Below are 26,029 nucleotides of genomic sequence, written 5' to 3'. Positions count from 1 at the left end.
TGTACTTGAGATATAAAAATAAGATAGCAAAATTTAAAATATTCTGTTGTGCAGCTGAAAATTTATCCCCTTTAAAGCTGACTATTTGACATGAAATCTAAGCTATGTCATATGCAGATATATTCTGAAAACTTCTGAAAACATGTCTGAATGATCAGTGAAACTAGGGAGAAGCAACAGAGATGCTGCATGACAGAATACACAATTCACAGAGGAGTAATTGATGTCAAGGGATGCAGACTGCAAAACTTTCTCACTCCTGCTCCAGCAGTTCTGCAGACCATGCTCAGTGAAACACTGCACTGCTGCCTGCCCAATTAACATCTTATTTTATTGTCTCAACAAAGAAAAAAATCACTGCACTGCTGCTCTTAAAACACAGAATTAATCCCTTGCTATATCTCAAAATATGATAAACGTGAACACAGTTTGTTACTCAGATTATTACTAAATGTAATAAAGGGCATTCTGAACCTTTATTTTACACATCAAAATGCTGAACCACTGCATATTCAAAGATAACAAGTCATTTTTTTAATTTTTAGGATGCTTTTGGACCTTCCACTAACTACAGAGACAACAGGTTTAGAAAATGGTTATCAAAATTAAATCCCCAAACTGACAGAGAGCAGGCTTAGATGAGGTATTAGGTAGAAATTGCTCCCTGTGAGGGTGGGGATGCCCTGGCACAAGTTGCCCAGAGAAGCTGTGGCTGCCCCTGGATCCCTGGAAGTGTCCAAGGCCAGACTGGATGGGGCTCGGAGCAACCTGGGATAGTGGGATGTGTCCCTGCTCATGGCAGGGAAGGTGGAATGTGATGGGCTTTAAGGTCCCTTCCAAGCCAGGCCATTCCATGATTCCATTACATATATTATGCTCTAGAATTCATGATTTCTTGCTGTCCCGCTGATAGCAAACTCATATTAAAAAAGTCATTAATTTCTTTAAAATATCTTCCTGAAATATAAGGGAGTTAAAAGCCAGTATCTGGTACTCATGTTCCCGTATCACAGCTACTCTTGTATTTGCTGAAGTTCTTGTCTCCCTTCCTGACAGAAAGGTTATGAGTACTAAAAAAACCTAATAAAATCATATGTACAATTTTGAAACTGGCAGTAAACTTCACATCTAGCAACTGCAACCCAGTGAGACAAAAATGTAATGATGTTGATTTAGAAATACTCAAAGAAAAAGCAGTTTGCCACATTCTTAAATACTCTCTAATCTATCAGCCAGTTCTGTAAGTAGTAACAGAACTGACTTCGTTAAATCTGATCTGAAAAGCTCATTCAAATTGATTGACATCTTGGGTAAGCCAAGGAAACCCAGTCTTTTTCTACCTCAAGATCTCCAAGACAGGTGATCAGCTAGAGAAGCTTTCTCAAATCTGCCACTTGCATGATTTTACTTTCCCCCAAATATACAATCCCTCCCTTATATTTTTTCCCCTAATTGCTCACCTTTTCTTACTTTGCAGTCTGCAGGAAGTACTTTTAACAGTAAAGAAATCCTGAACTCTAGCTAAGCTTTCATACTGAGCCTTTTAGTGAGCCAGTCTGTGCAGGACATCACCGTGTTTTCCTAGAACTCACTATCAATATTTGGAAACTAAAACCATGGTTTTCATCAGGCATCATTCTTCAGGGAGGCAAGTAAACTGTCTTTCTGTATGCTGTTATGGCTTGTCATTTTTAAGCCATAAAATCCATCTCCATCTTTTACATGAAAAGAAATCACTAACATATTAAACCTTGATATTAGTTAGAATACAGTCCAACTAATTGTAGTCCTAGCCTAGAATTTTCAGAGCAAAGTAAATAAGATTCAACACTGAAAAGAAATCACAGTAATTAATACTTCTAAACTACTCTGAAAATCTGAATAATTTTTCCTTCTCCTGAAAATGACAAACTATATACATTTATGATTTTACAATACCACTTACCCGTCAGTAAAAGGCTATAATTTGTTCTCTGTTGCACACCAAATACCTTTAAAATCAAAGCAGAAGACTTTTAACTAGAAAACTATTAAATGTTCAAAGTAATTTTCTGCTATAGCTTGAGTCAAACATGACTTGAGTTGCATAATGCCTGCTTCCAATCTAATAAATCCTTTTAGCAGTGTTATATAAACACAAGAGAAAGTCATTTTCTCCAAGTATTTGTATAGTAATTCCTCTGAGGAGCAATAAGAGAGAGAATAGAACCAGAAAACACGTGCAAGTGTTAATAACTGGCAGATTTACAAACATGAAACATCCTACATACTTATTAAAAAATCATTTCAGTGACAGCTGTTTCACCTACTACCAAAAGCAGCTCTAATGAACCAGAGACTGTCAGACTATTACAGGGTGGCAAGAGGACCATATATGGACTAAACCAGAAAGACAAAACTGGCTGCAGCCAAAGAGGGACACGTAACACTTGTTCTAGCAACACAAAGTCACACAACTAGTCCATTAGCTATTAGGAAAGCTTCTCTCATGAAAAATTCTCCAATCTTCTCCATAGAAAATACCTTTGGGTTTTTACAAAAAGTGATAGCTATGATCAGTTATTCAATACTTTCAACAGTTCCAGGGTATGAATGCAAATCAGAATTAATAAAAAAACTTGAGATGAATTTGAGTCCTTCAGCTAGGCATGGCCTACTGAAATACACAGCACCACACAGTGGCACCAAACCCACCGAAATCTCCAGCTATCACCCGAGAGTTTCTACCACTCAAAAAGCTTGTTATGTGGGATTAGCACAGGGAGTGTGTGCAGCTTACCAAAACAACATGTTTGTAACAACAGCGTCTACACCCACAGGCAGTGCAGGCCAACGGGAACTGAGCTGCCGAGGGAACAGATGCTGTTGGGAAGCTGACATCCACACCATCCACGTTTCTGGAGTACGGTTTCTTTGGCAACGCTTGTTTTGTTTGGTTGGTTGGTGGTGGGAGTTTGTTTATTTGGGTTTTTTGTTTGCTTGTTTCATTTTGTTTTGGTTTTTTTTGTGGTGGGGTATGGGGGATTTTGCTGCTTCAATGGGGGGTTGTTAGTTGGGGTGTATTTGTTTTGTTCTGTCTTCTAAAAACAAGATCTAGCTCTAGTCTGAGCCCATAGACTTAAATGCCCATCCAGAGCCAGACAACACTAGAGATGCTGCAGGAGCACACCTTCTAGTTTAGTGTTATCCAGTCTGCAAGCTCAGAGCTCCAGAAGATGAATCAAAGCACAGTGGAAACAACTGCATAATTTATTCTGAAAGTGCACAACTGAACCTACACACTTGTGTGGAGACACACTAAGATAACCATCCACACGTGACCTGAAGTTGGGAGACACGCTGGTACCGCAACCAACCTAAGAACCCTGAAAAATGAAAAGCAGTATTTCAAACAGGAAATTAAATAATGTTTGCATATGAGATGCTCCAACACTGCTGAAAAATAACACACTCAAGAGAAAGACTGCATTAATACTTCAGTATGTAAGAGGCCCTAACTGTCAGAAAACGGGAAAACTGCAGAAAAAGATTTGGGGATTAGTTTAACCAGTAATCACAATATAAATAAGTGAAGAGGAACACAGGGACACAGACAGCATCTGGGAACAAATTAGCAGGAGTTTTATACATACAGATTGCACAGTATACATTCTGCTGCAATAAGCACTGGTGAAGATTCTCAGCAAGAATACTCTGCGCCCCAGCTTGCCCACATTTCATTAAATATACCCAGCTACTGTTGAGAATCTAGGTCAGAAATAAAGATGCCAAGAGATTTAGAAAACTACTTATAAGTGAAGTTAGAAAGTTCTGCATGACTTACCCAGATTAAAGAACAGTGGCATTTTTTTGGTAGGTTAGAAAACCTCAACAAATGAATAGCAACAAAATCATTTGCCCTTGTGTCCATCACATGTGCATTAAAAGAATTAGAAGCTTAACTTCCAGAAAAAAATTACATTACATATTAGGATATATACAGTTAATGCATGAGATTCATACTAGCACAGGAGTAGTTAAGTGCTGGAAGATGTTGACTAACAGATTAGTTTCCTTTATTACCTAACTTTAGGAACATCTAAACAAACACTCAACTGGAGATGCTGCTGTTTATAGATGGATCTCACAGTGAAAATAGAGTAGATGAGCTGTTGAGACTCATGCCAGGTGCACATTTCTGTAATTGTATGATTGCTGTAAAAAAATACATTCTTGATGTTTTATTTTAGTGTGTGTATACATATAAACATAGAAACAGAATATGTTTGTAATACTAATTTATTTCTAAATTTACTTATGTAAAAAAAGTGCATATATTTACTGGACATTACTATTTATTAAGAGAAGACCATAATTCTAAGAGAATGCAGTTTACCACTCTTTTAGTACATTTAGGCAGTTTTGCTTGTGCATTTACAGGGAATTGGAAGCAAGGAAAGTTTCTGTATATTCTCCATTACCAAGTATCTCACTCGGGGATTTATAGTTATTACCATGCCCTCCCTAAATCTTGTATCAATGCCTACAGTTAAAAACTTCTGAGACTCCCAAATTCTTTATCAAACAATTTAATGGTGAAATCCACCCTAGGTCTACTAGTTAAAACACAATTATCAATTAATCTCTAAATATAGTAAGACTGTTAAAGGACCAGCTGGCATTTTAAAGTGATGAAAGCCAACTCTGTTCTTTGGCATCAGCACTAACTGATGTTGCTGAACTACTGCTGCTGCCCAGTTAGTTACACAGCATCAGGTATGAAATTCATGCAGACCAGTGGGCTGTAGGAAAAGGTAAAAAAAAAAGAGAAAAAACCCCCACACTTAAAAGGCATTCTTTCACCAGTAAAACTTGTAAGTCAAATCTTACCATCTGAATCCATGAAGTGCAATATAGCTTCTGTCCATGATGAAATGATATACAGAGAAAAACCATTAGCCTTTGGTGATATTTAATAGAGTCCATATCATCTTTACTTGTTGCAGCGCAGGTGGCAGTGGCCACTGCACCACAACATTCAAAAGGCTGCTGGACAGAACACAGAGGTCTGATTCTCACCCTGTGGTTACGGCAAGTTCCCACGCTCCTAGAGGTTCTTAGTTTTACATGTTTTAAATTTATCGGTTCAGGAGTTCTCCACCCAGTTTTATATACGTTCATGTTTATGTATTTCCCCTAGTTGCTTATGTATTAGTTCTGGAAAGTTCTCCCTTCTTCGATGCCCCATTGGTCTACTCATGTAATTCCCTCCCCTAAGTTATCCCCACTGGTTATCCCCCTGTTATCTCCTCCTCCTCAGTCGATCCCCATTGGTTGTTTCCCGTTGTTCCACCCCACTATAAAATGCTGTGCTTTCCCCTTTTCCAAGGCTTTTGTCCCCGGATTGCCTACTGGCATTAAACTTGCTGGAACCTACACAGAGATTCCCCCTCTCTCATCCTTTGCCTCTGCCGACGCTTTTATACCACCTTTGTTTGGGGTTGGCTCCTTGCGAAGGAGCCAGCTTTCCCTGCCTGCTGCAGCTGACCCCTGCATGCAGCAGCAGAAGCCAAGGACGTCTGCAGCTGGACGCTGTGCTGCCTCGGGCAGCCCCAACAGCGTCATTTACTTGCCCTGTTAATTTACTTCGACCTGGTTTTGCTCTAACATAGCAAAGTTTTTATTGTTTTGCTATAGTGCGGATAAGTTTTTGTTATGTACCTATGTTTTGATGAGTGAATTTTGATTTTTCTCAAATTCGTTGATAAGAATCAGAAGGACATTCTGCTTCTGTGGGTCAAGAGGGTCAAACGGAAAACACTATCAGAAAGGACAATTATTTTTCTGGCAGATTAAAGCCTATGAAGCTAATGCTATTTAGTATGTGATCGCTGCTCAAAAAATTTCTTTAGAGTTTCTGGCAGTTTCTATGAGATTATAGTAGCAGCCTTTTCTTTAGTCACTGATCGCACTTGTGATTTGCAGCTTTCAAATCCAAGCCTGCGCTTACTCTTCAGCAGCCTAGCCAGCACCATTATACTACTTAGTAAACTTGGAGAAGACTCCAAGTATCTTCCTAATCACAAACATCATCTCAACAGTGCCTTCTCTCAAGCTTGAGTCCATTTTTTTTAGGACATTACTTTTACACCCTTAGCAAAAGCTGTGTGGTTTGGAAGTCAGCCTTTTATCTGTGTTGATGCAGAAGGAGATAATTCTATTGGTAGAAGACCATTTCAACCACTAAAGAATCCTGTCCTTTCCATCATACACTGTGAGCACTAACTTTATGACTGTGATGTTTCTTCCCTTCCTCATATAATTGGACTAAGAAGAACATTATTAAGATCAATTACAAATTCAATGCTTTCTGGTTTAGGTTTTTTTGGTGGGTTTAGTTTTGGTTGTTTCCCTATGGTGAACACATAACCGGTTAAAAAGCTGTACATAGAATCATATTTAACCATTTTTTACTCTCAGCCAAGAATCACATCGGATTCTGCAAACTTTCCTCTGATCAACACTTCCTATGAAGGAGCTAAATGGAAGAGAGCAATGGAATAGGTCACAGGTCTACAGAACATGACAGAAAGCCAGTAGGTGTTTAATTTATTGATGGAAGGGACACTTGGTAGCTGCATTCAAATACAAAGGTTATTGTAAGCTGAGAGCCAAGGCAACTAGACAAAAGCACCAGGGCACAGCTCCCAGCTGCTGAGTACAGGAATTGAAGACCATCACTTCCACAGACAGAAAAGTTACTGTCAAAATTGTGATATTATTACCTCACCAAGCAAAAATTTCCTGGCTCTCACTTTTTTTTTTTCCTCCTGAATAATTGACCTCCATTTTGTAGGAAAACAAACCAACCAACCCCTACAGGCAAGTACATTCAATTACATTCTTGAAAGATCAGCTGTCAGCTTACCCTGTGGTAGTTTGTTTCAACACCATATTCTGAAATTCCCACAATATATCTAAAAATAACCCCAACTCAACCAACAAAACATAAAATCCCAGCAACAAAAAAAAAAACCCCAGACAAAAAAAATCCCCACTAAGAAAAAACCCCCAACAAATTAACAAAAAACCAAACCAAAACAATAACAAAAAATAAGTATCTGTGCATCATTTCCTTTTATATTTAAGAGGACTACTTCTACATGTTTGCTATTCCACAGGATTATAAACTGTGAATCTATACCTCTACTAATGCTACTATTATAATCCTAGATGTCTACAAAAATATTCCTTGCATTATCTGCTGGCACATTCCTTAAAGCCTTGCTACAGATCACTGGGTCAGTGAAATGACGGAATTCATTGTCCCTGCTCTAGTTATTTTTTAAAAACATGAGCAGGTTAAAATAGAAAAGTTCTAACTTCTCAGTCAAAGAAGGGCAAGAACTATTCATCACTATTATGTTTATTACAGTTCCCTCAGCCTGTTTGTACAACCTTGTTATCCAATGGTAGGGCATATTTAGAGCTTACTAAAGTAACAGATCATCACTTGTCAGAAGTGGAAACACAGAGGGAACAGATAGCACATTTCTTAAGAAAGTTCTTTGGGGATTGAGGAGGTGTTAAATCTTGTCTGAGAACACACTATTTGCTTATTCTCATCTTCCCACTCCTCAGGCATTTCAAATGGCAACTCGGGAAGCAAACATTTCTCCCAGTTAAATAACCAAGGTATTCCTTAACAGGCACCACATAACACTAATTTTTAATACATATTATTGCCTTATACTGAAGTTAGTGCCTGCTTCTGAGAATTCCAGTAAATCACACTCCATCCAACTATAACTTTACTAACTAAAACAGCTATAGGAGGTGTCTTTTTTCATGCTAGAGAAACCACCTTCTTTAGTATACAAGCCTACCTTTTCTCTCTCAGGCTATTCACTGGCAATTTAATTGGAAAAGAAAGGAATTCTTTTTTGCAGATCTGTTTGTAAAATTATAATTTTTCATCTTCTTCAGGATGATCTCCTCAGAAAGTATTTTTTACCTCATCCAAAGTATCATTATATGTATTTATACCATTAAACCTCTCATTTCCACAAGAGTCTACTGATTAATGTAATCACTGTGCATTATTGTTAATCCACAGGCTTCTTGTGGGCATCTAACAAATATAATTACACTGACTGTTGAATTTTCTGCTTTCAGAAAACAGAACACTTCACAAAGCCTCATATTACTTTTAAGTATAAGCTTTTCACATCCTATTCACCTCTGGCATGTTCTATGGTCCATGCTGTTAGTCAGAATTTCACATCCATCTGCTTTGTTTCGTGTTGAAGAACTGCCTGTGAGGCAGGACTGAACATAACCCACGCACAGAGCCCATCTCTGGTTACTCCTGCAAGGTCCCAAGGGAAGAGATGCATGGTTGGACATGCCCGTGCTGACAGGAGAGGCTGTGAGACACTTCTGCAGCAGCTGGGCACTCCTGAGATGTTCCTACTTACACTCTTGGCTTAAAGACGGAACTTGCTGGCCAACTGGCTGAAACACATCACAGTTTCAGGGCTGTATTCTGTAATGTTTTACCCAAAAGCTTTCTGCAAAAAGCTGCTCCTAACATTGGTCTCGTTTACCTTCTTAAACTCTACAGAAAAATTACATCAATAAAAGCTAAATTATCTAACACACTGATTCCTGAAGCACTTAGGCCGGAGGCAAAGAGATTAAAATGTCTTGGTCTAACATTTTTGATGTTATGTGGTTAACAGACAGACACAAGGTACCAGAAGTATTTTTAGACCTTTTTGAATCAGAGAAATATTGTTAAAAACATTGCTCTAACTTCTAAATGATCTAGTTTTCAAGAATTTGGGCTACAGCCCATTACTACAGCATTCAATTTGGCATCAGATTCTTTTTCTTGATTGAGTCAATTACAGTAGATCCAAGGAAATACATTGTTTGGGGAATCCCACATAGTTCCTAAATATACCTAACTATAAACAAAAATCTAATTGATTTTCAGTTTCCAGGAGCTCTAAATTTTAGTAGATGAAGACTTATTTTTCCATTCTTCACAGACCTATCTTGTTTCATTGATGTTATATAAATCAAAGCAGACACTGATGAAGGGAAGAAATCTTCAGAATCCCAAAAAAACCAATCTCCAAAAGGAAAAAAAATTATTTGTTGCAGAAACATTCAAGATTGAAATGTAACTGTAACTCTCAAACTGACTCCTTTTTTGTTCATTATTTTTTATCTTCTCTAATTTTTCAAAATAGGTTAATTAACAAGATAGTTACTTGTAGAGTTAGGAACCAAAACAGCAAAACCTCAAGCTAACCCCAAACAATTCGTACTGGAAGGCAAGTTTTTAAACTGTCAGGACACAAGAAGGAACTATCATGGGGAAGGACATTACAATTTTCCTAGTGATGAATTCTAGTCCCACAAGCAAAAAGAGCATTGCTGCAGGGGAAGGTACAAGGTCAGGAAGTAGAAAATGGTTTTGCTTCCTTCTGCCTTCCTGCCCATTACTTCAGGTTCACAAACCAGTGATGGGTATGACTGAACTCTTCAGACAGCCCTCATCCAGGACTGACAGGTATTGTCACTGGGGTCCACTTTTCCTAATAGTTGGTTTGATATTTGGTCTTTCAGATGCTTGATTCACAGGAAGGTTAGTTAAGGAAGATGAGCACATGGTCTCTGGTGGACACCAAATGCTATTCTGATATTGGTTGTACTTATTATCTGTACAACACTTTATTGTTTGTACTATCATTATTGCTTTTACAGTAAAGGTTCTTCTCCACTCAAAAGGCAAATATTACGTACCAAGAGAAATGAGTCTGTCACACCACACTGTGAGTATTTGAAAAGCTCAAAGGAAAATCTGCATTGAAGATTTAAACTACTTAGGTAGGAAAGAAAATATTTACTAAATAAACATGAACTTCAAAAGCAGGTAGCAATGTTTTAGTATTGTTGCTAGTTACTACTTATTGTAATAGTATTTCACAGGATCTCAAAGTACGGTCTGACAGTGAAGCTTCACTCCAAATTTCATAAGGAATGAAGGAAATTTTTTAAGGGAGGAAAGAAAATAATTCTAAATTATTTTAAATTCCTTAGGCACAGAATAATATATGTCACACAAGAATAAACACGACAAGAATGATACGTGGTAAGAACTCCTTAAAAAAGCTAATTTCTCCTCTTGTACCAGAACAAGCATGAAGAATTGGTTATGTGAATGACTTAAGTCTGTACATATGACTTCTACCTACCATATCAACATTACTTCTGTCCTTCTGAAAGGACAATCATTGCTGGTTTGTGCATAAAAGGAAGCATGGACAAGTTGTTAACATTTTACCCAAAGTGTACAGCAATATCAGGGAGACAAAGTGCACCTGCCACCCCCTCTGTCCTGTCCTCACAGTTCTCTGTGGTTCCATGCAGCAGGTTCTGTGGTAGAAGTCTCAGAGATGCATCAGAGAAATCATGTGATCCCCCTGTAAGAGACTCCTAAAGTTATAGACACAATGATAATGTGTCACAAGGGCATGAGCTGTTATCCTACGCGTATTTTACTTTCTTCCCCACCCCCCAACTCCAGTGGTGTTTCGTGCCTTGCTTTGTTCTGGTTTTCATGTTATTTTGAACATGAAAATTATTTATAACACTCTGATGTATTTAAATAAATCTCCACTCCCTCAGCCAATATTTTTCAAATATCCTTTATAACCAAATGTTTGTGACAAAGTCAGAAATATTCTTTTTTGATGCTCCCTTTTACTCTTTACATATAATACAAATTTATTTCATATGAAAACTCTTATTTAGTTTAAAACCACTGCAAAATGAAAACTCAAATCTAGCACTTCTTGAATTAACAGTTCTCTTTCGTAAAGCAATTTTCAAGGCAAAGAGGACCACAACAGCATCTATTTGGTTTATTCCCATTTGCAATAGACACAATAACCTTTCAGATGCAAATCATGTCATAGGCAAGCCAGAGGAAGCTCAACTATTCTTCATCTAAAGATCCCACACTTTCATTAGGAGTTTTCTAAATGCATTTTATACTTTCAGCTCACAAACATAAAAACTGAAACTTGCCACAAGAATGTGTAAGTGGTCTTACACCCCCTGGAAATTTTCTGTTTAAGTAGGAACATGTAAAGAGTCAAGTCTATAGTTTGATACTCCGGATGACCTGAGACACATAAGACTAAGTTCCCTTCACATCAACACAAACACAGGACAGGAGCCTTTGCACTGGGGAGTGTAAATTTTTTTTAGCCATATATTTTGCAAGTTTTCAAAAGGTTTTGTATTTAGCCTCTGGAAAGATTAAATTTGTTTGAACTACAGCTACTTTCAAGATATGACAAAACCACTTTCCACCAATGTTATTTTCAGAATGACACAGCAGTATCACACATGTTCACAGCACCATCAGAGTTCTTGATGATTGTTTACAGTTAGAACTTGAAAACCTCTTATTTTAGTAGCATTAGTCAACAAATGCTTTCACTGCTATAACAAAGAAATACCATTGAGTTTAACTGTTCTGACAAAATCATGCTCACTAGAATGCATAATAGTGCAATAATGACTTGTGTTTATTATTGATAAATTATGTTGTCCCTTGGCTCTTTACACTGAATGCTGAATGCTTTTTTGGTTTGGTTTTTTTAACTAAAGAGTAATCTTAATTTCTTTAGCAGACAAAAAAATCTGCCACAAATCTGAGAAATAGCTGCATGCACAGTTTTTCACCTAGATGGAAACAGTTTCTTCTCTGAAGAGAGTGAATGCAAAAATGACAGTGTAAAGCTATGTTCATTATCTCTCAGTGCCTCTGGATTAAGTGTGTTCAGTTTAAAACCACCTGTTTTTATCTCACCCGGCACTGAAGGCTTTTTTAAAATCTTCAGATTAAGCCATGCTCTTTTCTGCTAAAACAGTAGCCAAAAAAAAAAATCTCGTAAGTACATTATACCCCTCACATGAAAATAATTCTGCTGAGGTTGACTCTTTGTGACAGGAATAACAAACCTGCACAGTTACCAGTGAGGACATTATTTGCTGGTTCTGCAGAACAGAAATTACTCATGATTATGGCTTCTAGAAAGGAAGAAAGTTCATATTCAAAACTGAAAGCAAGTTTGAGAGTAGAGTAACTCCTGCTTTGTAGATTAGACACAAAAGTTTAAAATTGTGCTGCTGTTTCAACTATCCATGTTTAAATCAAGCTGTGTAAAAATCAGAAACCCAAGAGTTAAATTCAGTTTGCCTCCTTCAAGCAAAAAATACATATTCTCCAAAGTGCTTACATTTTCTCTTTTTTATCTGAATAGGAAAATAATAAAATCAAGCAAGTCTAAACTTTTTAGAATATTCTAAAATTATTCCTTTGGTTTTTTAATCACAATCTATCAGAAAACAATGTCTTATTATAAGTGATGCAGCAGTAATTCAAATAAGTATTTCTCATTTACTGCAATTTACCTCAAAAGTACTCCACCTACTCAAGACCCTTAAAAGTAACACACAGAGAGCACTGGCATCTGCTCCTCAGAACTGGCTATTTTAGTCTGCAGACCTGCATCAAATTACCAATGTAGATGTCACCAGGATAGAGTAAAATGCTGCCCAGCACAAAGCATTCCTAGTAATTTGTAGGGAGTTTACATCCACTGCACAAAACAGGAGCTTTCAGATTGGCCTTACAGGTTTTACCTGAATTACCAAAGAGTAAGTGGAACATGAGCAAATCTGCTTGCAAAAGAATCTGGTCTTGAGAGCACCCATACCATGCACACATTTTGGTGGGTGACTACTTCAGACAAGCTGTAGTCTGGCCCAGAGACTTAATTCCTCCCAGAAGTCAGATTCCATTTACTGTGTTCTTACAGCTCATCTTTTGGCTTCATTTTATCCCCCCGGAGTCAAGTTTGTGTGCTCTGAGAATGCTCCATGGTGTGCATGAACAGTGAGTGGGAACACAAACATGACCAGAACTAAAGCACTGATATGGACACATCCACAGACCACCAAAAATGACCATGATAAAATGTACTGGGGACACGACTGAAGTTTGAAACAGCACAAGCAAGAACTTTTGAAGGATTATCAACATAGTGTCCTTATAAACAGATTGTAGCCTCTGTTTATGGGTAGAGACTGTGATTCTGTGACTTTGCCAAAGATGGAAGACTTAGATTTAGGGCATTTTGATATTAAAATGTTACCTGCATGTAAGTTAGGATGCTCTGAATGTAGAAATATTCCTCAATTATAAATTCCCTAGATTTGCCACGTTTGCATAGCACTCCTTTAAAGCAATGTGGTTGCTCCCAAAGAGAAGAGGTAATGACCACAACACCTGCTTCTAGAAGAGTGGCTGTCTTTAAATACACCACTGAAATAGTTACACTCCTGTAAGTTACATATTTTCAGTGAGTTCACACCTTACAGAGACCCATTATCTGTTCTGCCCTTGGATCCCAGAAGGCATAGGAGCGAGCAGAAAAATGAATTGTGAAAGAATAGCTAATTAAACATGATAATTCACAACGCATTCCTTTAGTAAGCTGCAACATACAACTAAAATGAAGGTGTAATAAGTTCAGCATCTGCAAATAACTAGATTACAGACCCTGGAAATTCCCGCTTCCACCAGGGTACTTGGCTCTGCCCAAGTTTCTCAGTAAACTTTACCTGTTCCTCACTGCTAGTTCTTGTAAGTTTCTGGGCAGTATTTGCTGTCTTTTACAGCAAATGCTCATACATTTCCAGCGTTAAAAAATGGCTGGAAAGGACAATAAGCATTCAGGAAAAATATTTAATTCCTAAAGAGACTGAGACACACCCCCATCTTTCTAATACAGATAAAAACAAAAACAAAACCACACCAAACTAACTAAAAATTCTATGCTGACAACAGTAAGAGACTTACTCAAAATAATACTTTTATTCTGCAGTCTGGCTGACTACAGAAAAATAAAGACTTCAGAATACAGGTAATTTATAATAATATGGGATTAATAAAAATGATGCTATTCCTTCCCTACACCTGGACACCTCCTACTTCTTATCATAATTATCTTTGCTTTCTTCAACTACTCCTTCCTGTAACACAGGAAATTTTTTAATTAAATTGCTCTTAAGGCTCAGGCAACAGAACATACTCAAAGCAATAAAAGCTGATGTGCCTCATGAAACAAATAATGTTGGCTTCCTTGAGTCTGCTATTTTCCAGTGCACTGTAGACGAAAAATCTCAAGGTTGTATTTAGGCCCAGATCCTCGGGAAATTATAATTAGTTATTTTACCATGCATAGTTCAAAGAATTAAAAAGGAACACTGTCATCTTTCTAATTGTTCCTCTGTCCAGCTGTCTGATTTGCTATCATTCCATCAGGACATGGAAACAACATTTTCACCCATGAATGCCCTGTTCCAAAGCTTTGCCTTACCACAGACTCCATAAAGCACAGATGATCTATGCAAGGCTTCTTATTTCCTATGTTCCATGATGTATATGATCTCTTCTCATACACCAGGGCCACAGGTTTTAACTGGCATCTATTAACAGCCTCACAGGTTTTCTGGGTTAGATGCTTTGGGGTTTTTTTTCTGTCACACACTACTGTCAGGATATACAAACCAAGAATGCTAATAAAATTAATAATGATCCATCACCTAGACAAGACACGTTGCAGTCCTCATGCATTTTATGAGGGTGAGAGGCAAGGCCATGCAGGTGACATTGATTTTCTTTTTTTGCTAACACTGTGTACCAGCAACACACATCCCTAGCAGACTTCCTGAGACACAAAGTTCCAGACAGGTGACTTCCTTCCGTAGATTGCTCACATTTTCAAAGCCCTGACAAACTTGCAAAGGAAAGGAAGGATGTGCCTGAGGTGTTAGCAAATCCAAAAAAAAAAAAAAAAAAAAAAAAAAAAAAAAGAAAGTCAGAAAAACCCAGGGATGGTAGTTAATAAAGGACACAGCAGTAGACAGTAACAGATAAAGTCTCAAAGAATCAAAGTTAGTGTAATTCTTTTACAAGTATGTATAACTGAAGGTTCCACTATTTGTAACTAAAACTGTTACTGCATCTTACAGTTCATTACTGAGGAGTTAACAGCGATCAATCAATCATGATAGTACTTCCTTCTCAAATGTATCATCCAATCAAGCTGTTTTTATTTTGTGACTATCACACCAGCAAAAACCTACCACGAATTATTAGCCAGACTGCGAAGAGGCAAAAGATTAACAAGTGACTTGTAGGATTTTTGAAGTGATCCATTTCCTGGTCTTCTAAATTACATCAAATTGAAGCAAGGAACATCAAAGTAACTGTTCTAGTGTGTGGATGCATCATCTTTCAGGAATGATGTAAGATCTCCAACAGCCACATGAAGAAATCAGTTTCATTGGCTCCACGAGCCTGACTATTTGCATTAGAGGTCTGGAAAGTCTCCTGAAAACTTTTGCTGTGCAGAAATTTACCTACTCCATTCCCCAAACAGTAATACAAACTCCTCCAAAAGAAGCGTGTATTTAGAGATACAGAACACTGTCTGAACCAGCAGCAAACTTGACAAAATAACGAATTGTCCACAATAAACTAATCATCATGGCTATGAGTCCACAGATTTGAAATCTACTATTAGAACAATCACCTGCAGAGAAGGGATCTGGTCACATACTCTTACCCAGTGTTTCCTCCAAGAAAGTTGTAGGTTGAACTCTCAGGTTGTGTGTGTTAACCAGGAGTACTTGACCAAGCAACCCATACTATGGCTTCTCATATTCTCATAGAGTACCTAGAGCTCTCATAGAGCACACTCAGAAGTTCAATGGATATTTTGTGAAAAACTACTTGATAACCATGGAGTTAGAGTTTCATTTATACCTACAGCAGGTGCACAAGAAAGCTGCCCTTTGAGTCCTAGACATGAAATCATCATCTCCAAGACAAAGAAATAATATGTGTTACATGTTGCCCCAGTTCAGTGAACACAACAATAGCAGTAAGATTACTTTCTCTCAGCAAGTATAGGCTTGCTTTCACAGTCACACCGTTGGCAAGAGGCTTCTCATGCAAACTAAAGCTCCTTGCCCCAAGCTACAACCATCACCCTATTCCTCCTGACTATCCACAGGCAATAATGGAAAATAGCAAAAGAGGACAAAACAGGGGAAAGGAAGAAGGAAAAAAACCTTTTAATCTGAAATGGAGAAGAAGAGAAAAACACAACTGCTAACAAATAATCTTTATTGCCATCTCCCCTTCTCTTCTGCAATGATTCCGCATAGGAACATGCCAGGACAACCTGCTGCACGCGAGAAGCAGCCAGGGTCACAGACCAGTAGAAGTTTTTGAAAGTTAACTCCTCTAAGCATCATCTAAGGTTTTTAAACCTATTTTATACAACGTCATAGAAGAATACAGAAAAGCCTCAGAATACACTCAGCTTTCTCAGTTGTGAAAGTAGACAAATATATAATGTATTTCCCATCTTCCATGAGAGAGAAGTTTGGTCTGAGTTCACAATAATAATCTCCCTATATATGTTTCCTTTTACAAAGAACACAAAAAAGCATGTATGTCATGAACCTTGAAAACATTCTACATTAAAGATGCTTTTAAGCCAGAAGAATTGATCTGTTCTGAACATGGCATATGGATGAAAAGAGGCACAATTGAGAAGAAATTTAATAAAAAGGAAAGGCAGCACAAGATCTTCCAGCAACAGGCTTCTACACAAGAACACCACTGTCAAGTAACTATATAAAGAAAGGAGATAGCAAGTACTTGCTGTGTATTCTTCTAAGATTTCTAGTACCATAGAGTGATTTGAGAAACCTGGGTAATCTTATGATTCAATTTACTATTTTATTAATACTTTGCTCTACTAGAGAGAATTTTAGTCTCTAACTAAGCCTGGTAATTTTCTCAAATTGCTGGGATCAAGATGGGGGGCGGGTAGCAGGATAAGCGTCTTTTTGCAAACTCTAAATAATTTCAAGAAATGACTTCACACAGCGAGATTTGCTTTTGCAGTCACACAGGCACAACTCTATCAGCCTGTGGTTTGCTACTGTCCTAACGCTGACAGGAGCCATGAACATCAGGCACACTCAGCAGAAGCATTTCCCTCCATCTGGGCATGGACAGAACCAACATACCACAAACTGGTGTATGGTTTGCATTCTAAAGGGCAAAGGGGTTATAAATATTTTCTCATATTCAAGCAACTATGGACCTACAGGAGAGACAAATAACCTTGTCACTGCTTATACTTTCAGTGATCTACCAGAACAGCTTAATTTTGAGACCTATTCTTCCAAGATTAAAATGAGGCTAATACTCTGTTCTTGATGTTCTTAACAGGATCAAAGACACTTAGGCTCATCTACCTTATATGAAAAAAGCACTTCCTTTTACCCAACTGAGAGAACATGAAGATGAAATTGCCCCTCTCTCAGGAGTCTGCAGTGGGAACAGGCTGCCAAGCATTTCAGCACACAGATTGCAAGGTCTTGCCAATGATTGCTGCCTATGCAGAGAATTAACCTGCTTATCTAATCCCCAAATTTCCTGTGCTCAGTGTGAGCTTGACTCTCATTAATTACCTTAAAAATGTCTTAATACAAAATATATGTCTTCCTAATATTATGTTATTTTTTTATCTTCCTAATATGATGCTATAAAAGATAAACTGTTTGATGTTTGGGATGATGCTTAAATAAGCTCTGAATTATTTGAAGTTTTATGGAAATGATGGTACACCTTGTTCTTTAAATAAGCTCTCACTTGTATGGTCACTTGATTTGATTTAAAAAAAAACCATGAGAAACCAGAACCCTTCCTTGCATTTGATTACAGAACTTTCTGTGAGTCTAGTAGGCAGCTTGTTCTACTTTTTTTTTTTTCTTTTCAAACAGCTAGACTGTTACAAACAATGGGAAATTATTTTCAGAAACATTTGAAAGACTCTTTAACAAATTTTTGCAGCCTTAATTTTTATTGACAGGGCATTTGGTATCAAAAACTGCTGAAAAGTACCAATGCCAAGACTCTCTTTTAGCATGTACATTTCTAATGACTAAAAACTACAGTATAGCACATAAACACACAAAAAATAGATTTAGAATTGCTACTTTAACATCAAACAACTCAGTTATTTACTTCCAACAAGTGTGGGTGAAATAGTGTGAAGGCAGCGAATATCTATGTCTGATTTTAGACATCAAGTAAAGAGGGAAAGGATAGTTCCATTATTTTTCTCTCGTGTCACTTAAACCCACCTATAGTTACTACTTTAATTAAATTTACAGAAGCAAGCTAAAGACTGTTACTCTTCCACAGAAGCATTTTTCAGCTGTAAGTGATGATATATCTAGTGTTTGTTAAACTCACTAAGTACCTCAAAGAGATTTTAGAAAAGGCTGTGTAATCAACTTCAAAAAGTTCTTTAGGGCTCATCATGCTTCAAAAACTGCTCTATTTTTATCTTAGTTCTTGAGACTTAGAGATACAGATAATAGGAGGAAACTTAAGTTTATTCTAATGCTCAGACAGATCATTTGTAAGGTAGAATTATTTTTTCAAAAAATAAACTCTTAGTTTAGGGAACAATGTACACCTGCCTCGTTCTGATAACACAGGAAAATAAGGCCTTCTAGTCAACAGTCTTGTAATTCCCTGAGCCTTCTACCCATTCTACCACAGGCTGGAATCACGGGTTTGGTGTCTGTGGTGAGCAAGTAACATGCATGAAGTCTAAGTGGGAAACACATTTTCTGTGAAATACACTACACAGAGAGAAGAGTAGAAAGCATCCACAGCACGGAAACCAGCCTATCTTGGAGTATAATGATAACCATCAGAAGTGTTTTTGCACAGAGAATACAGGAGGTGGGGGAAAAGGTACTATCGAAAAAGTTGTGCTTACTGGAATACACAAGCAGTTACACATATTCTTGCTCACTCTGTCAAGATAAGAAACAAAGGCTGCCTAAGATGTGTCAGTTTAGTAGCACATTCATATGTAAGCAGCCAGATTGTGAACCTAAAATTCACACCTCATCACAACAAATAATTGCACATTATCTTGCAGAGGGTCAAATTCAAAAGAATGACTATTACAATATCAAGGCTATTAGTGTAAACAAATATTTCTTTTCAAGACCAGAATAAAATACAACAAAATCAAGAAAGATATCTAAATAATTAATCCAAAACTACTCTTCTGCTCTGAAAGACTCAGGAAAAAAAAAGTAGTATTCTGAATAAGAACATATTAAATAGTTTAAGGGTTTTTTTTAAATTACAGCATTTCTGCCACATGCTCAGAGCTAAATAACCCCAAATACTCTATCAAACTGCTCTGCTTTCTAACAAGCACGCTTAAAGTTGAAAACTCTCTGGTCCGTTAAAAGAGGTGAAGAGACATAATTGAAACCAGTAACGCATTAAATTAAATAGAGCAAATCTTCACCAATAACACGAAGTCTGTAACCCGTGCCCTCAGAAATGCCTAATTTTTCATAAATATCAAGCCCCATTTCACTGCTTATGAGAAAAACTTTCATGAAGCAGTATTATCCTAATGTGTCCATGTGTGCACTGTGCCCACACACAGATGCAGCCACTCATGATCACCACTAAGTGAGACCACCTGAGTCAGACTAGCAACTCGTTTTTTTTTTTTTTAATTTGTGCTAGCAGGACACAATGAAAAGTGAACGAGGATATCACAAAGGAATCAGGAGGATCCCAATTTGTTTAGAATAAACAAGCTTTTCCCTCAGACCAGCCTCTCTCAGGGCAGGACGCTCGGGTACCCCAAAGCCCGGGCCTTTCTGGCCCTCCCGGCACACTCGCGCTCTCCGAGGCAGAACTCTTCTATGCTGTAAAGTACACACCTTAAATCCCCCTCCTGCTGGGCTCGTCTCGTTTGGTCATCTCCAGCACCACACGGCTCGCGGCTGAATTTGCAACCGCGCCAGACCCTGAGCGGCAGCCGCAGCTCAACGAGAGCCCAAGTCAGCGCCGATAGAACGGGCACCAGCGGCCGAGGCAACGCCAGAGACTCATTTGTCACCCCAACTTTCACCCGACGCTGTTGATAAAACCCAATCCACCTTGGCCAGCCCTTCCAAAGGGGAGGTGGAAGTGCTGCCGGGCTGGGGAAGCGCCGGAGCCGTGCAGAACACGGCACAGCCGATCGAGGATCTCACCTGCCCGCCTCACCGCGGGGAGAGCGCCGAGGCCCGGAGTCGCCGCCCGCGTCCCACCTGTCGGGCGGCCGCGCATCCCTGAGGCGCCGGCGGCGGTCCCGCCTGCCCCCTCCCGCGTTCCCCGACTCACCGAGAAGCCGGCCCAGAAGGGGCAGGAGTGGCGGACGCGGGCCGAGGTGGTGAGCGCCAGGGCGGCGAAGCTGACGGCCACGATGAGGCAGCCGAGCACCATCTGCGTGACCCCCAGGGCCAGCATGGCCCGCGAGCGGGCGCGCTGCTCGCGCAGACGGGATAGGCTGCGGGACAGCGCGGTGGGGCTGAGGGAGCGCGCCCCGCCGGGGGCCCGCGTCGCCCCGCCGCCCGCCGGCATCCTCCGCGCGGCCCCGCGCCGCCTCCTGCCGCCCCCGCGCTCCGCGGGGCAGCCGGGCGCGGGCGCTGCGGGGCGGCGGGCAGCCGCGGCGCATGGAGGAGGAGCCGCCGTGCGCCCGGGGCGACCCGCGCGGCCCCGGCCGGGGCACGGCGGGCGAGGGGCAGCCGCTGCCGCCGCCTCCTGTCCCCGCTGCAGGCGCGGGGTGGGGGGGGGCTGCGGGGCTGCAGCGCGCGGGCGCGGCTCAACCTCAGCCGCCGGCGGGGGCGGCCCCGGTTCGGCCCAGCCCCGGCGCCGCTGGCCGGGCGCACTCGCTCGGAGAGCGCCCGAGCCCCGCTGCCCGGCTCGCCGCGGCTTCCGCCGCTGCCGGGGAGCGCCCGAGCCCCACTGCCCGGCTCCTGCCGCTCCGGGAGGGGAGGGCAGTGGGGGAGGGTTGTGTACGGCCAATGGCGGGCGGAGGCAGCGGCCGGAGCATCAGCGGCGGCCGCCGGCCCTACCGGCTCAGCGTCGTGTACGAGGCGGGCGCTGGGCGAGGGGCCCGGCCCGCGGCCCCCCAGCAGCCGAACAGCGCCCGCGGGCTGGCCCCGCTCCTGCCGCCAGGGCCCTCAGGGCAAAATCGCTCCCACCTGGGCTTTGTACAGCAGCGGCACCTGGCAGCCTCCCCCCTTGCTCTGTGCGCTCCCGTCCAGCAGCGGAGGAAGGGCAGGGCTGGGTCTCAGTTCTATGCAAAAGGCATCTTAACCTTTTTTATTTTTTAGGTTTTTTTCCCTCGCAGCAAGCCATAGCCAAGCCTCAGAAACATATCAAGCTTCTAATTATAAAAACTTCCCAGCCCTGCTGCTGCTGCCAACAGGGTCCAACATGGCTTCAGGTTCACAGCACCTGAAGCCACTTTTCTGCAGAAGGGAAATCACAGTGATTAGGTATGAAGTGCAAGCAGCTTGGCCTGCTCATGAAAAACACACAAACAGAACCCAAACCCCCAAAAATCATCTCACTATACTGCAGGATAGTTTAGGTAGTAAAACTATGCCAAGGTTAACATGTTTGTAGCACCGTAATCTACTAGAACAGTAATTTTTTTTTTTTTAATACAGGAATTTGTACATGTAGTCTACATATCTGTAATTCTGTGGTATTCATACAAAAAAAGCCCAACCCAAACATCACAGGTAAACCAGGCTTAAATCTTGGTCTTTGAGGCTTTTTTTTTCTTTTTCTTTCAAGAACTTTTCTTAGCATTAAATAGTTTCCTGGGGAGGTAGTAGTGAGGAAATGTGCGTTGACAGGAAAGTGTCGGAGTAGGTCCCCTCTTGTCATACAACATACAGTAAAACATCCAGATGTAACAGAAGAACACAAAAAAGCTTGCTGCTTTCAGCTTAATTCACTGCCTGTGTCACAAAACAGCTTAGCATAACAGCCTACAGTGCTGTCACCCCAGCACAGCTGAAATACTGCTCCAGCACATGTGCAAGTCATATTTTAATCAGAGCCAAAAGTACCTGACAAAACTCTACACTGGAGAGACAGCTGTTTTGCTAAAAGTTTTTAGTCAAATGCAGAATTGTACTACATTAACACTGCTCATAATCAAAAGAAGAGTTAGCTTACAATGACATAGTTAGACTGGGCCTGATAACAAATGGGAGACAGCTAGAAACAACACACCACCATACATTCCCAACTGATATTCCCAAATTGACCACTGGCACAGGTGCTCTTCCTCCCATCTGAAAACCCAGGCAGAACAGATAAAGGAAGGCAGGTGGAATATATAGTTATAGATCACACTGAATTTGTGCTTATACCAGTTCACACTAAAACTGACTTCCACTTGTATTTATTTAAGTAGAACTATTTGCTATCCAACACTGGAAACATTACTTCAAAATACCCCTTTCAAAGTCAACGAAGAGTCTGTGTTCCAATGTTCTGCCAAATAGAGTGAAAGGTTCTAGCAAAAAGAAACAAAACCAAAGCCCAGAAGCAAACTGGACCTGTGCAGTCTCCATGATTAAGCAGCTCATTCTCCAACTTGGCAGAAATGCTTTAGGTTATTCAACAGCAGGACAATTAGAAACCTTAATAAATGCATTTAAACCTCTATCTGGGTGCTCTCATTCAGGAACAAGATGGCCCTAGGGCTTGGAGAAATTAGGACACATTACACTGGGGGAATGTGGGAATTTACATCTCACTAACTCCCAGTGCTGACACTATTGTATGCATTACGTACAAAGCAATTTACCTTCATTTCCAAGGACTTTCTAACTTGTATGTAAAAAAAAAAAAAAAAAATAAATTCAAAAAACTTCACATTTGTGGGTAATCCAGAGGAGGATCTGGCACTGCAAATCCACATGCTCATATGCTGTCCATGAACCTCATATGTGGGTAAGATCTCAGATAATCAATACTTCCGCTGCTTCCAATATGGCAAACTAAGGCTACCAGAAAACAATTATTTTGGCTTCCTGTAGGAATCCACAGGACTTCAGATCACATTTTGTTCACTTCCATATTCATGAGTATTCAGATGTAGATAGATACCATTCAAGATCTGAATTAGCTCTGGATACACTTCGTAGTTTTCTTTGAAGAGTCTTAGTTGCTGGATTTGTTTGAGAATTATTTGAGAGCAATTTGGGAAGTAGTATTATCCCTAATTTAAAGTTATTTTGCTGAAGAGATCCTTTTACAATAATTCCATTGGTATTTTTCAATGCCAGATCACTGAGTGTGACTGTAAGTGGGATGGTGGTAGTAAAATTTCTTCCAGAATTGTGCCCACAAAAGCTTTGGAATAGCCATGTTTATATGGGAACACTATAAACTACTAATTTTTAATTTAGCAAATAATTTGTTTCCTGAAGGCAGCCAGAAGGGCACTACATACCAGACCTTATTATTAGCCTGTTAAAACCCATCAAAACTCAGACACCAGCATGATAATGATCCCACTTCTATGGTAACTGTGTCAGTACTGTCAGCCTTTACTGCCTCCCATCAGTTCAGAAAGCAGCTTAATACTCAGGACTATATTAGCAGATAGAAGTTTGTATTTATTCTACCTCACTTTGCACTGCAGTGAATTTCGTGCATCTGTCTCTTAAACTGTTACTTGAGATGAAGCAAATGTCATTTTCAAATATGACAGAATTGGAAAAGGAGCAAAGAGAAGTAAATTCACAGTTACAGTAAAGCCTCTCTTGCCATTACGAAGGTGCCCTACAGGGTATAGATATTGAGAGCTTGTCCAAGGGCCCTGCCACTGTCACTTATGTACAGCACAACTCAAATCTGCATCCCTTACATGAGCTCATTATTTGAAGCAGCCCCTCTCTATGCAGCTCTAAGGACTTAAGCACTAACAAACCAGGCTGTCCCACACAATGTACATCCTAAAGATGTAGTGGAAATTAGTCAGATGAGGTAGTATCAGTCCTGAAAAATAAAATATAAACTTTATCTACACATACACAATAAGAAAAACCCACAAAACTTATCTCCTTCCATACCCAACCTTCATCTTGATATCTTGACTTAAAATATATATTCTAATATAAATTAGAATAAAATATATTCTAATATTTAACAAGTAATTTCTCAGCCATTCAGATGTTGCATCCTTACAACACCAGCAGCAGTAATTCCAGTTCCTTTGTCTACCATGTTGATTCCTCAGAGGCAATCTAGTATCCAGACCACAACATCCAGGATAAGTTCAGTTGAAGCATACCACAATTTCTTGGCACATATATTAAAAAAAAAAAATCTTTTTCCATGGCTACACTTCGCCCTGTTCTAAGAATAACTTGTAGGGCACTCCCAACATACTTTATCTCAGTTTACCAGGAACTATACCCAATATATCTAATTTTTACAAAAGTAATGAAATTGGTTTATGGATATAGTTACCTAAATATAAAGTCTGTATCATTGGCAGAACTGAAGAGCAACATACTCTCACATGCCAGCTTCTAAGCATATAAGGCAACAGAAGCTGGTATTTCAGTATATTAAAAAAGAAATTTACATTTTTTCGCACTTGACAGTCAATCTTCCTTAAGTTTATCTTCCAAAAAGTTGTACTGGGCAGGGACAGAAAGGAGGGCAAGACAGCAAACAATAAAGATGGCTTTATATATACACCACATCCAGTTGTAATCAACATCTTGCAGGAAGTATCCTGCTTTATTAGCTTTAGCCTTTGAAAATATAAAAAACCCCTCATCGTAGCAGATACCAAAATGTGTCAAAGACAAGACAATACATGCCAGTGCCCACCAGTACAAGAAGGGATCATAGAGTTAAATCTGTAGACTTAAAACCTTATGGTGGCACTGCTATCTTTGGTATTATTTTGCTTCCTGATGACTCAACAGTTTTCTTAAAATAGGATAACTGCCTCTGACAGACTTGTAGTTAATCAATGAACCTCAAAAATGAAAATCCTCTTCCCACCACCCTACTTTTATACTAATAAACATATCCACTGTGTCTTCACTTGGCAAATCAGATGTACAATGACACTTCCAGTCCCATCTTTTACAGCAATTTTTCTGTGGAAATTAATGAAGAGCTCACAAAGCACACCAATTCTGTGGACAAAAATATTGTGAATGAAAACATAAAACATTACTGTGAAGATCAGCAGACTTTGACTAAGCCCTGCTTCTGTGCTTGAAACCTAAGTGCCTATTTATGAAAACTTTTAAAAGGATATATTAAAACCAAGAGCACCTACCTCACAATCATCAAGAGCCCTGTAATGAACCAATGCCTGGACAAAGTCTGCTTCCAAGAGGTAACACAAATAAGGGGAACTGACACATCTCCACTGTAGGCTGCAAAACCTATCCTTGGTGGGGTGATTGTGCACAGAGGAACGATTCTCTCACTTGTTTCTTTAAGGACTTGGAGTTAAATGTGGGTCCCTGAACTTCTCAGCTATTTTCTGCACCATCTACTACCTGTGAATTGGTCTGCTAACCCAACCAGTGATAGACCTGAAGGAAACAAAGAAAAGTATCTGCCATTACTTTACAGCCATTATTGTGGTTTCACATGTTTTTACATAGAGGATATTCACAGATTAGTTGTTTCACAAAAATAGCATCCTTTAACAACATAATCTAAGCATATATAAAACCATAGGATTTACTTCCAAATGTAAGCCAAAAGGGTTTTAAACAAGAAAGCTTTGCAGATAAAAAATGAAAGAAACCTCAATTTTTATGCTTTAATCTGAAAATAGTCTGGGTCTGTTCTTCAGAAATACCTACCTTGGAATTACTTTCTCCATGTGAGTGTTCTGGAGTGCTACAGACACCACTGAAATAAAGATAATTGCTCTGCATTTTATGACTGCTTGAAAGTTCACATTGGGTGCACGTGATTGGATCTGAAAAGCAGATTGCCCGGTGGTTT

General features: G+C 39.7%; 1 protein-coding gene across 2 annotated transcripts in view; it reads right to left on the bottom strand.

The window, feature by feature from the left end:
* Window positions 1–20,563, bottom strand: part of FAM189A1 (family with sequence similarity 189 member A1) — a 107,978-nt gene extending 87,415 nt beyond the window's left edge. Inside the window, exon 1 of one of the 2 annotated variants that reach the window (XM_048318304.1) lies at window positions 20,360–20,563. In XM_048318304.1, the coding sequence (XP_048174261.1) occupies window positions 20,360–20,485 (126 nt within the window). In that variant the 5' untranslated portion in view covers window positions 20,486–20,563. Of the gene's footprint in view, window positions 1–20,229; window positions 20,303–20,359 lie in introns of those variants that run through there. The other variant, XM_048318306.1, reaches the window with a different exon arrangement.
* Window positions 20,564–26,029: the final 5,466 nt, after the last annotated feature.

The sequence above is a fragment of the Corvus hawaiiensis genome, chromosome 13 (assembly GCF_020740725.1).
Source record: "Corvus hawaiiensis isolate bCorHaw1 chromosome 13, bCorHaw1.pri.cur, whole genome shotgun sequence".
Lineage (NCBI taxonomy): Eukaryota > Metazoa > Chordata > Aves > Passeriformes > Corvidae > Corvus > Corvus hawaiiensis.
Note: the sequence above shows the minus strand (reverse complement) of the source record. Positions and strands in the feature narration are given on the sequence as shown.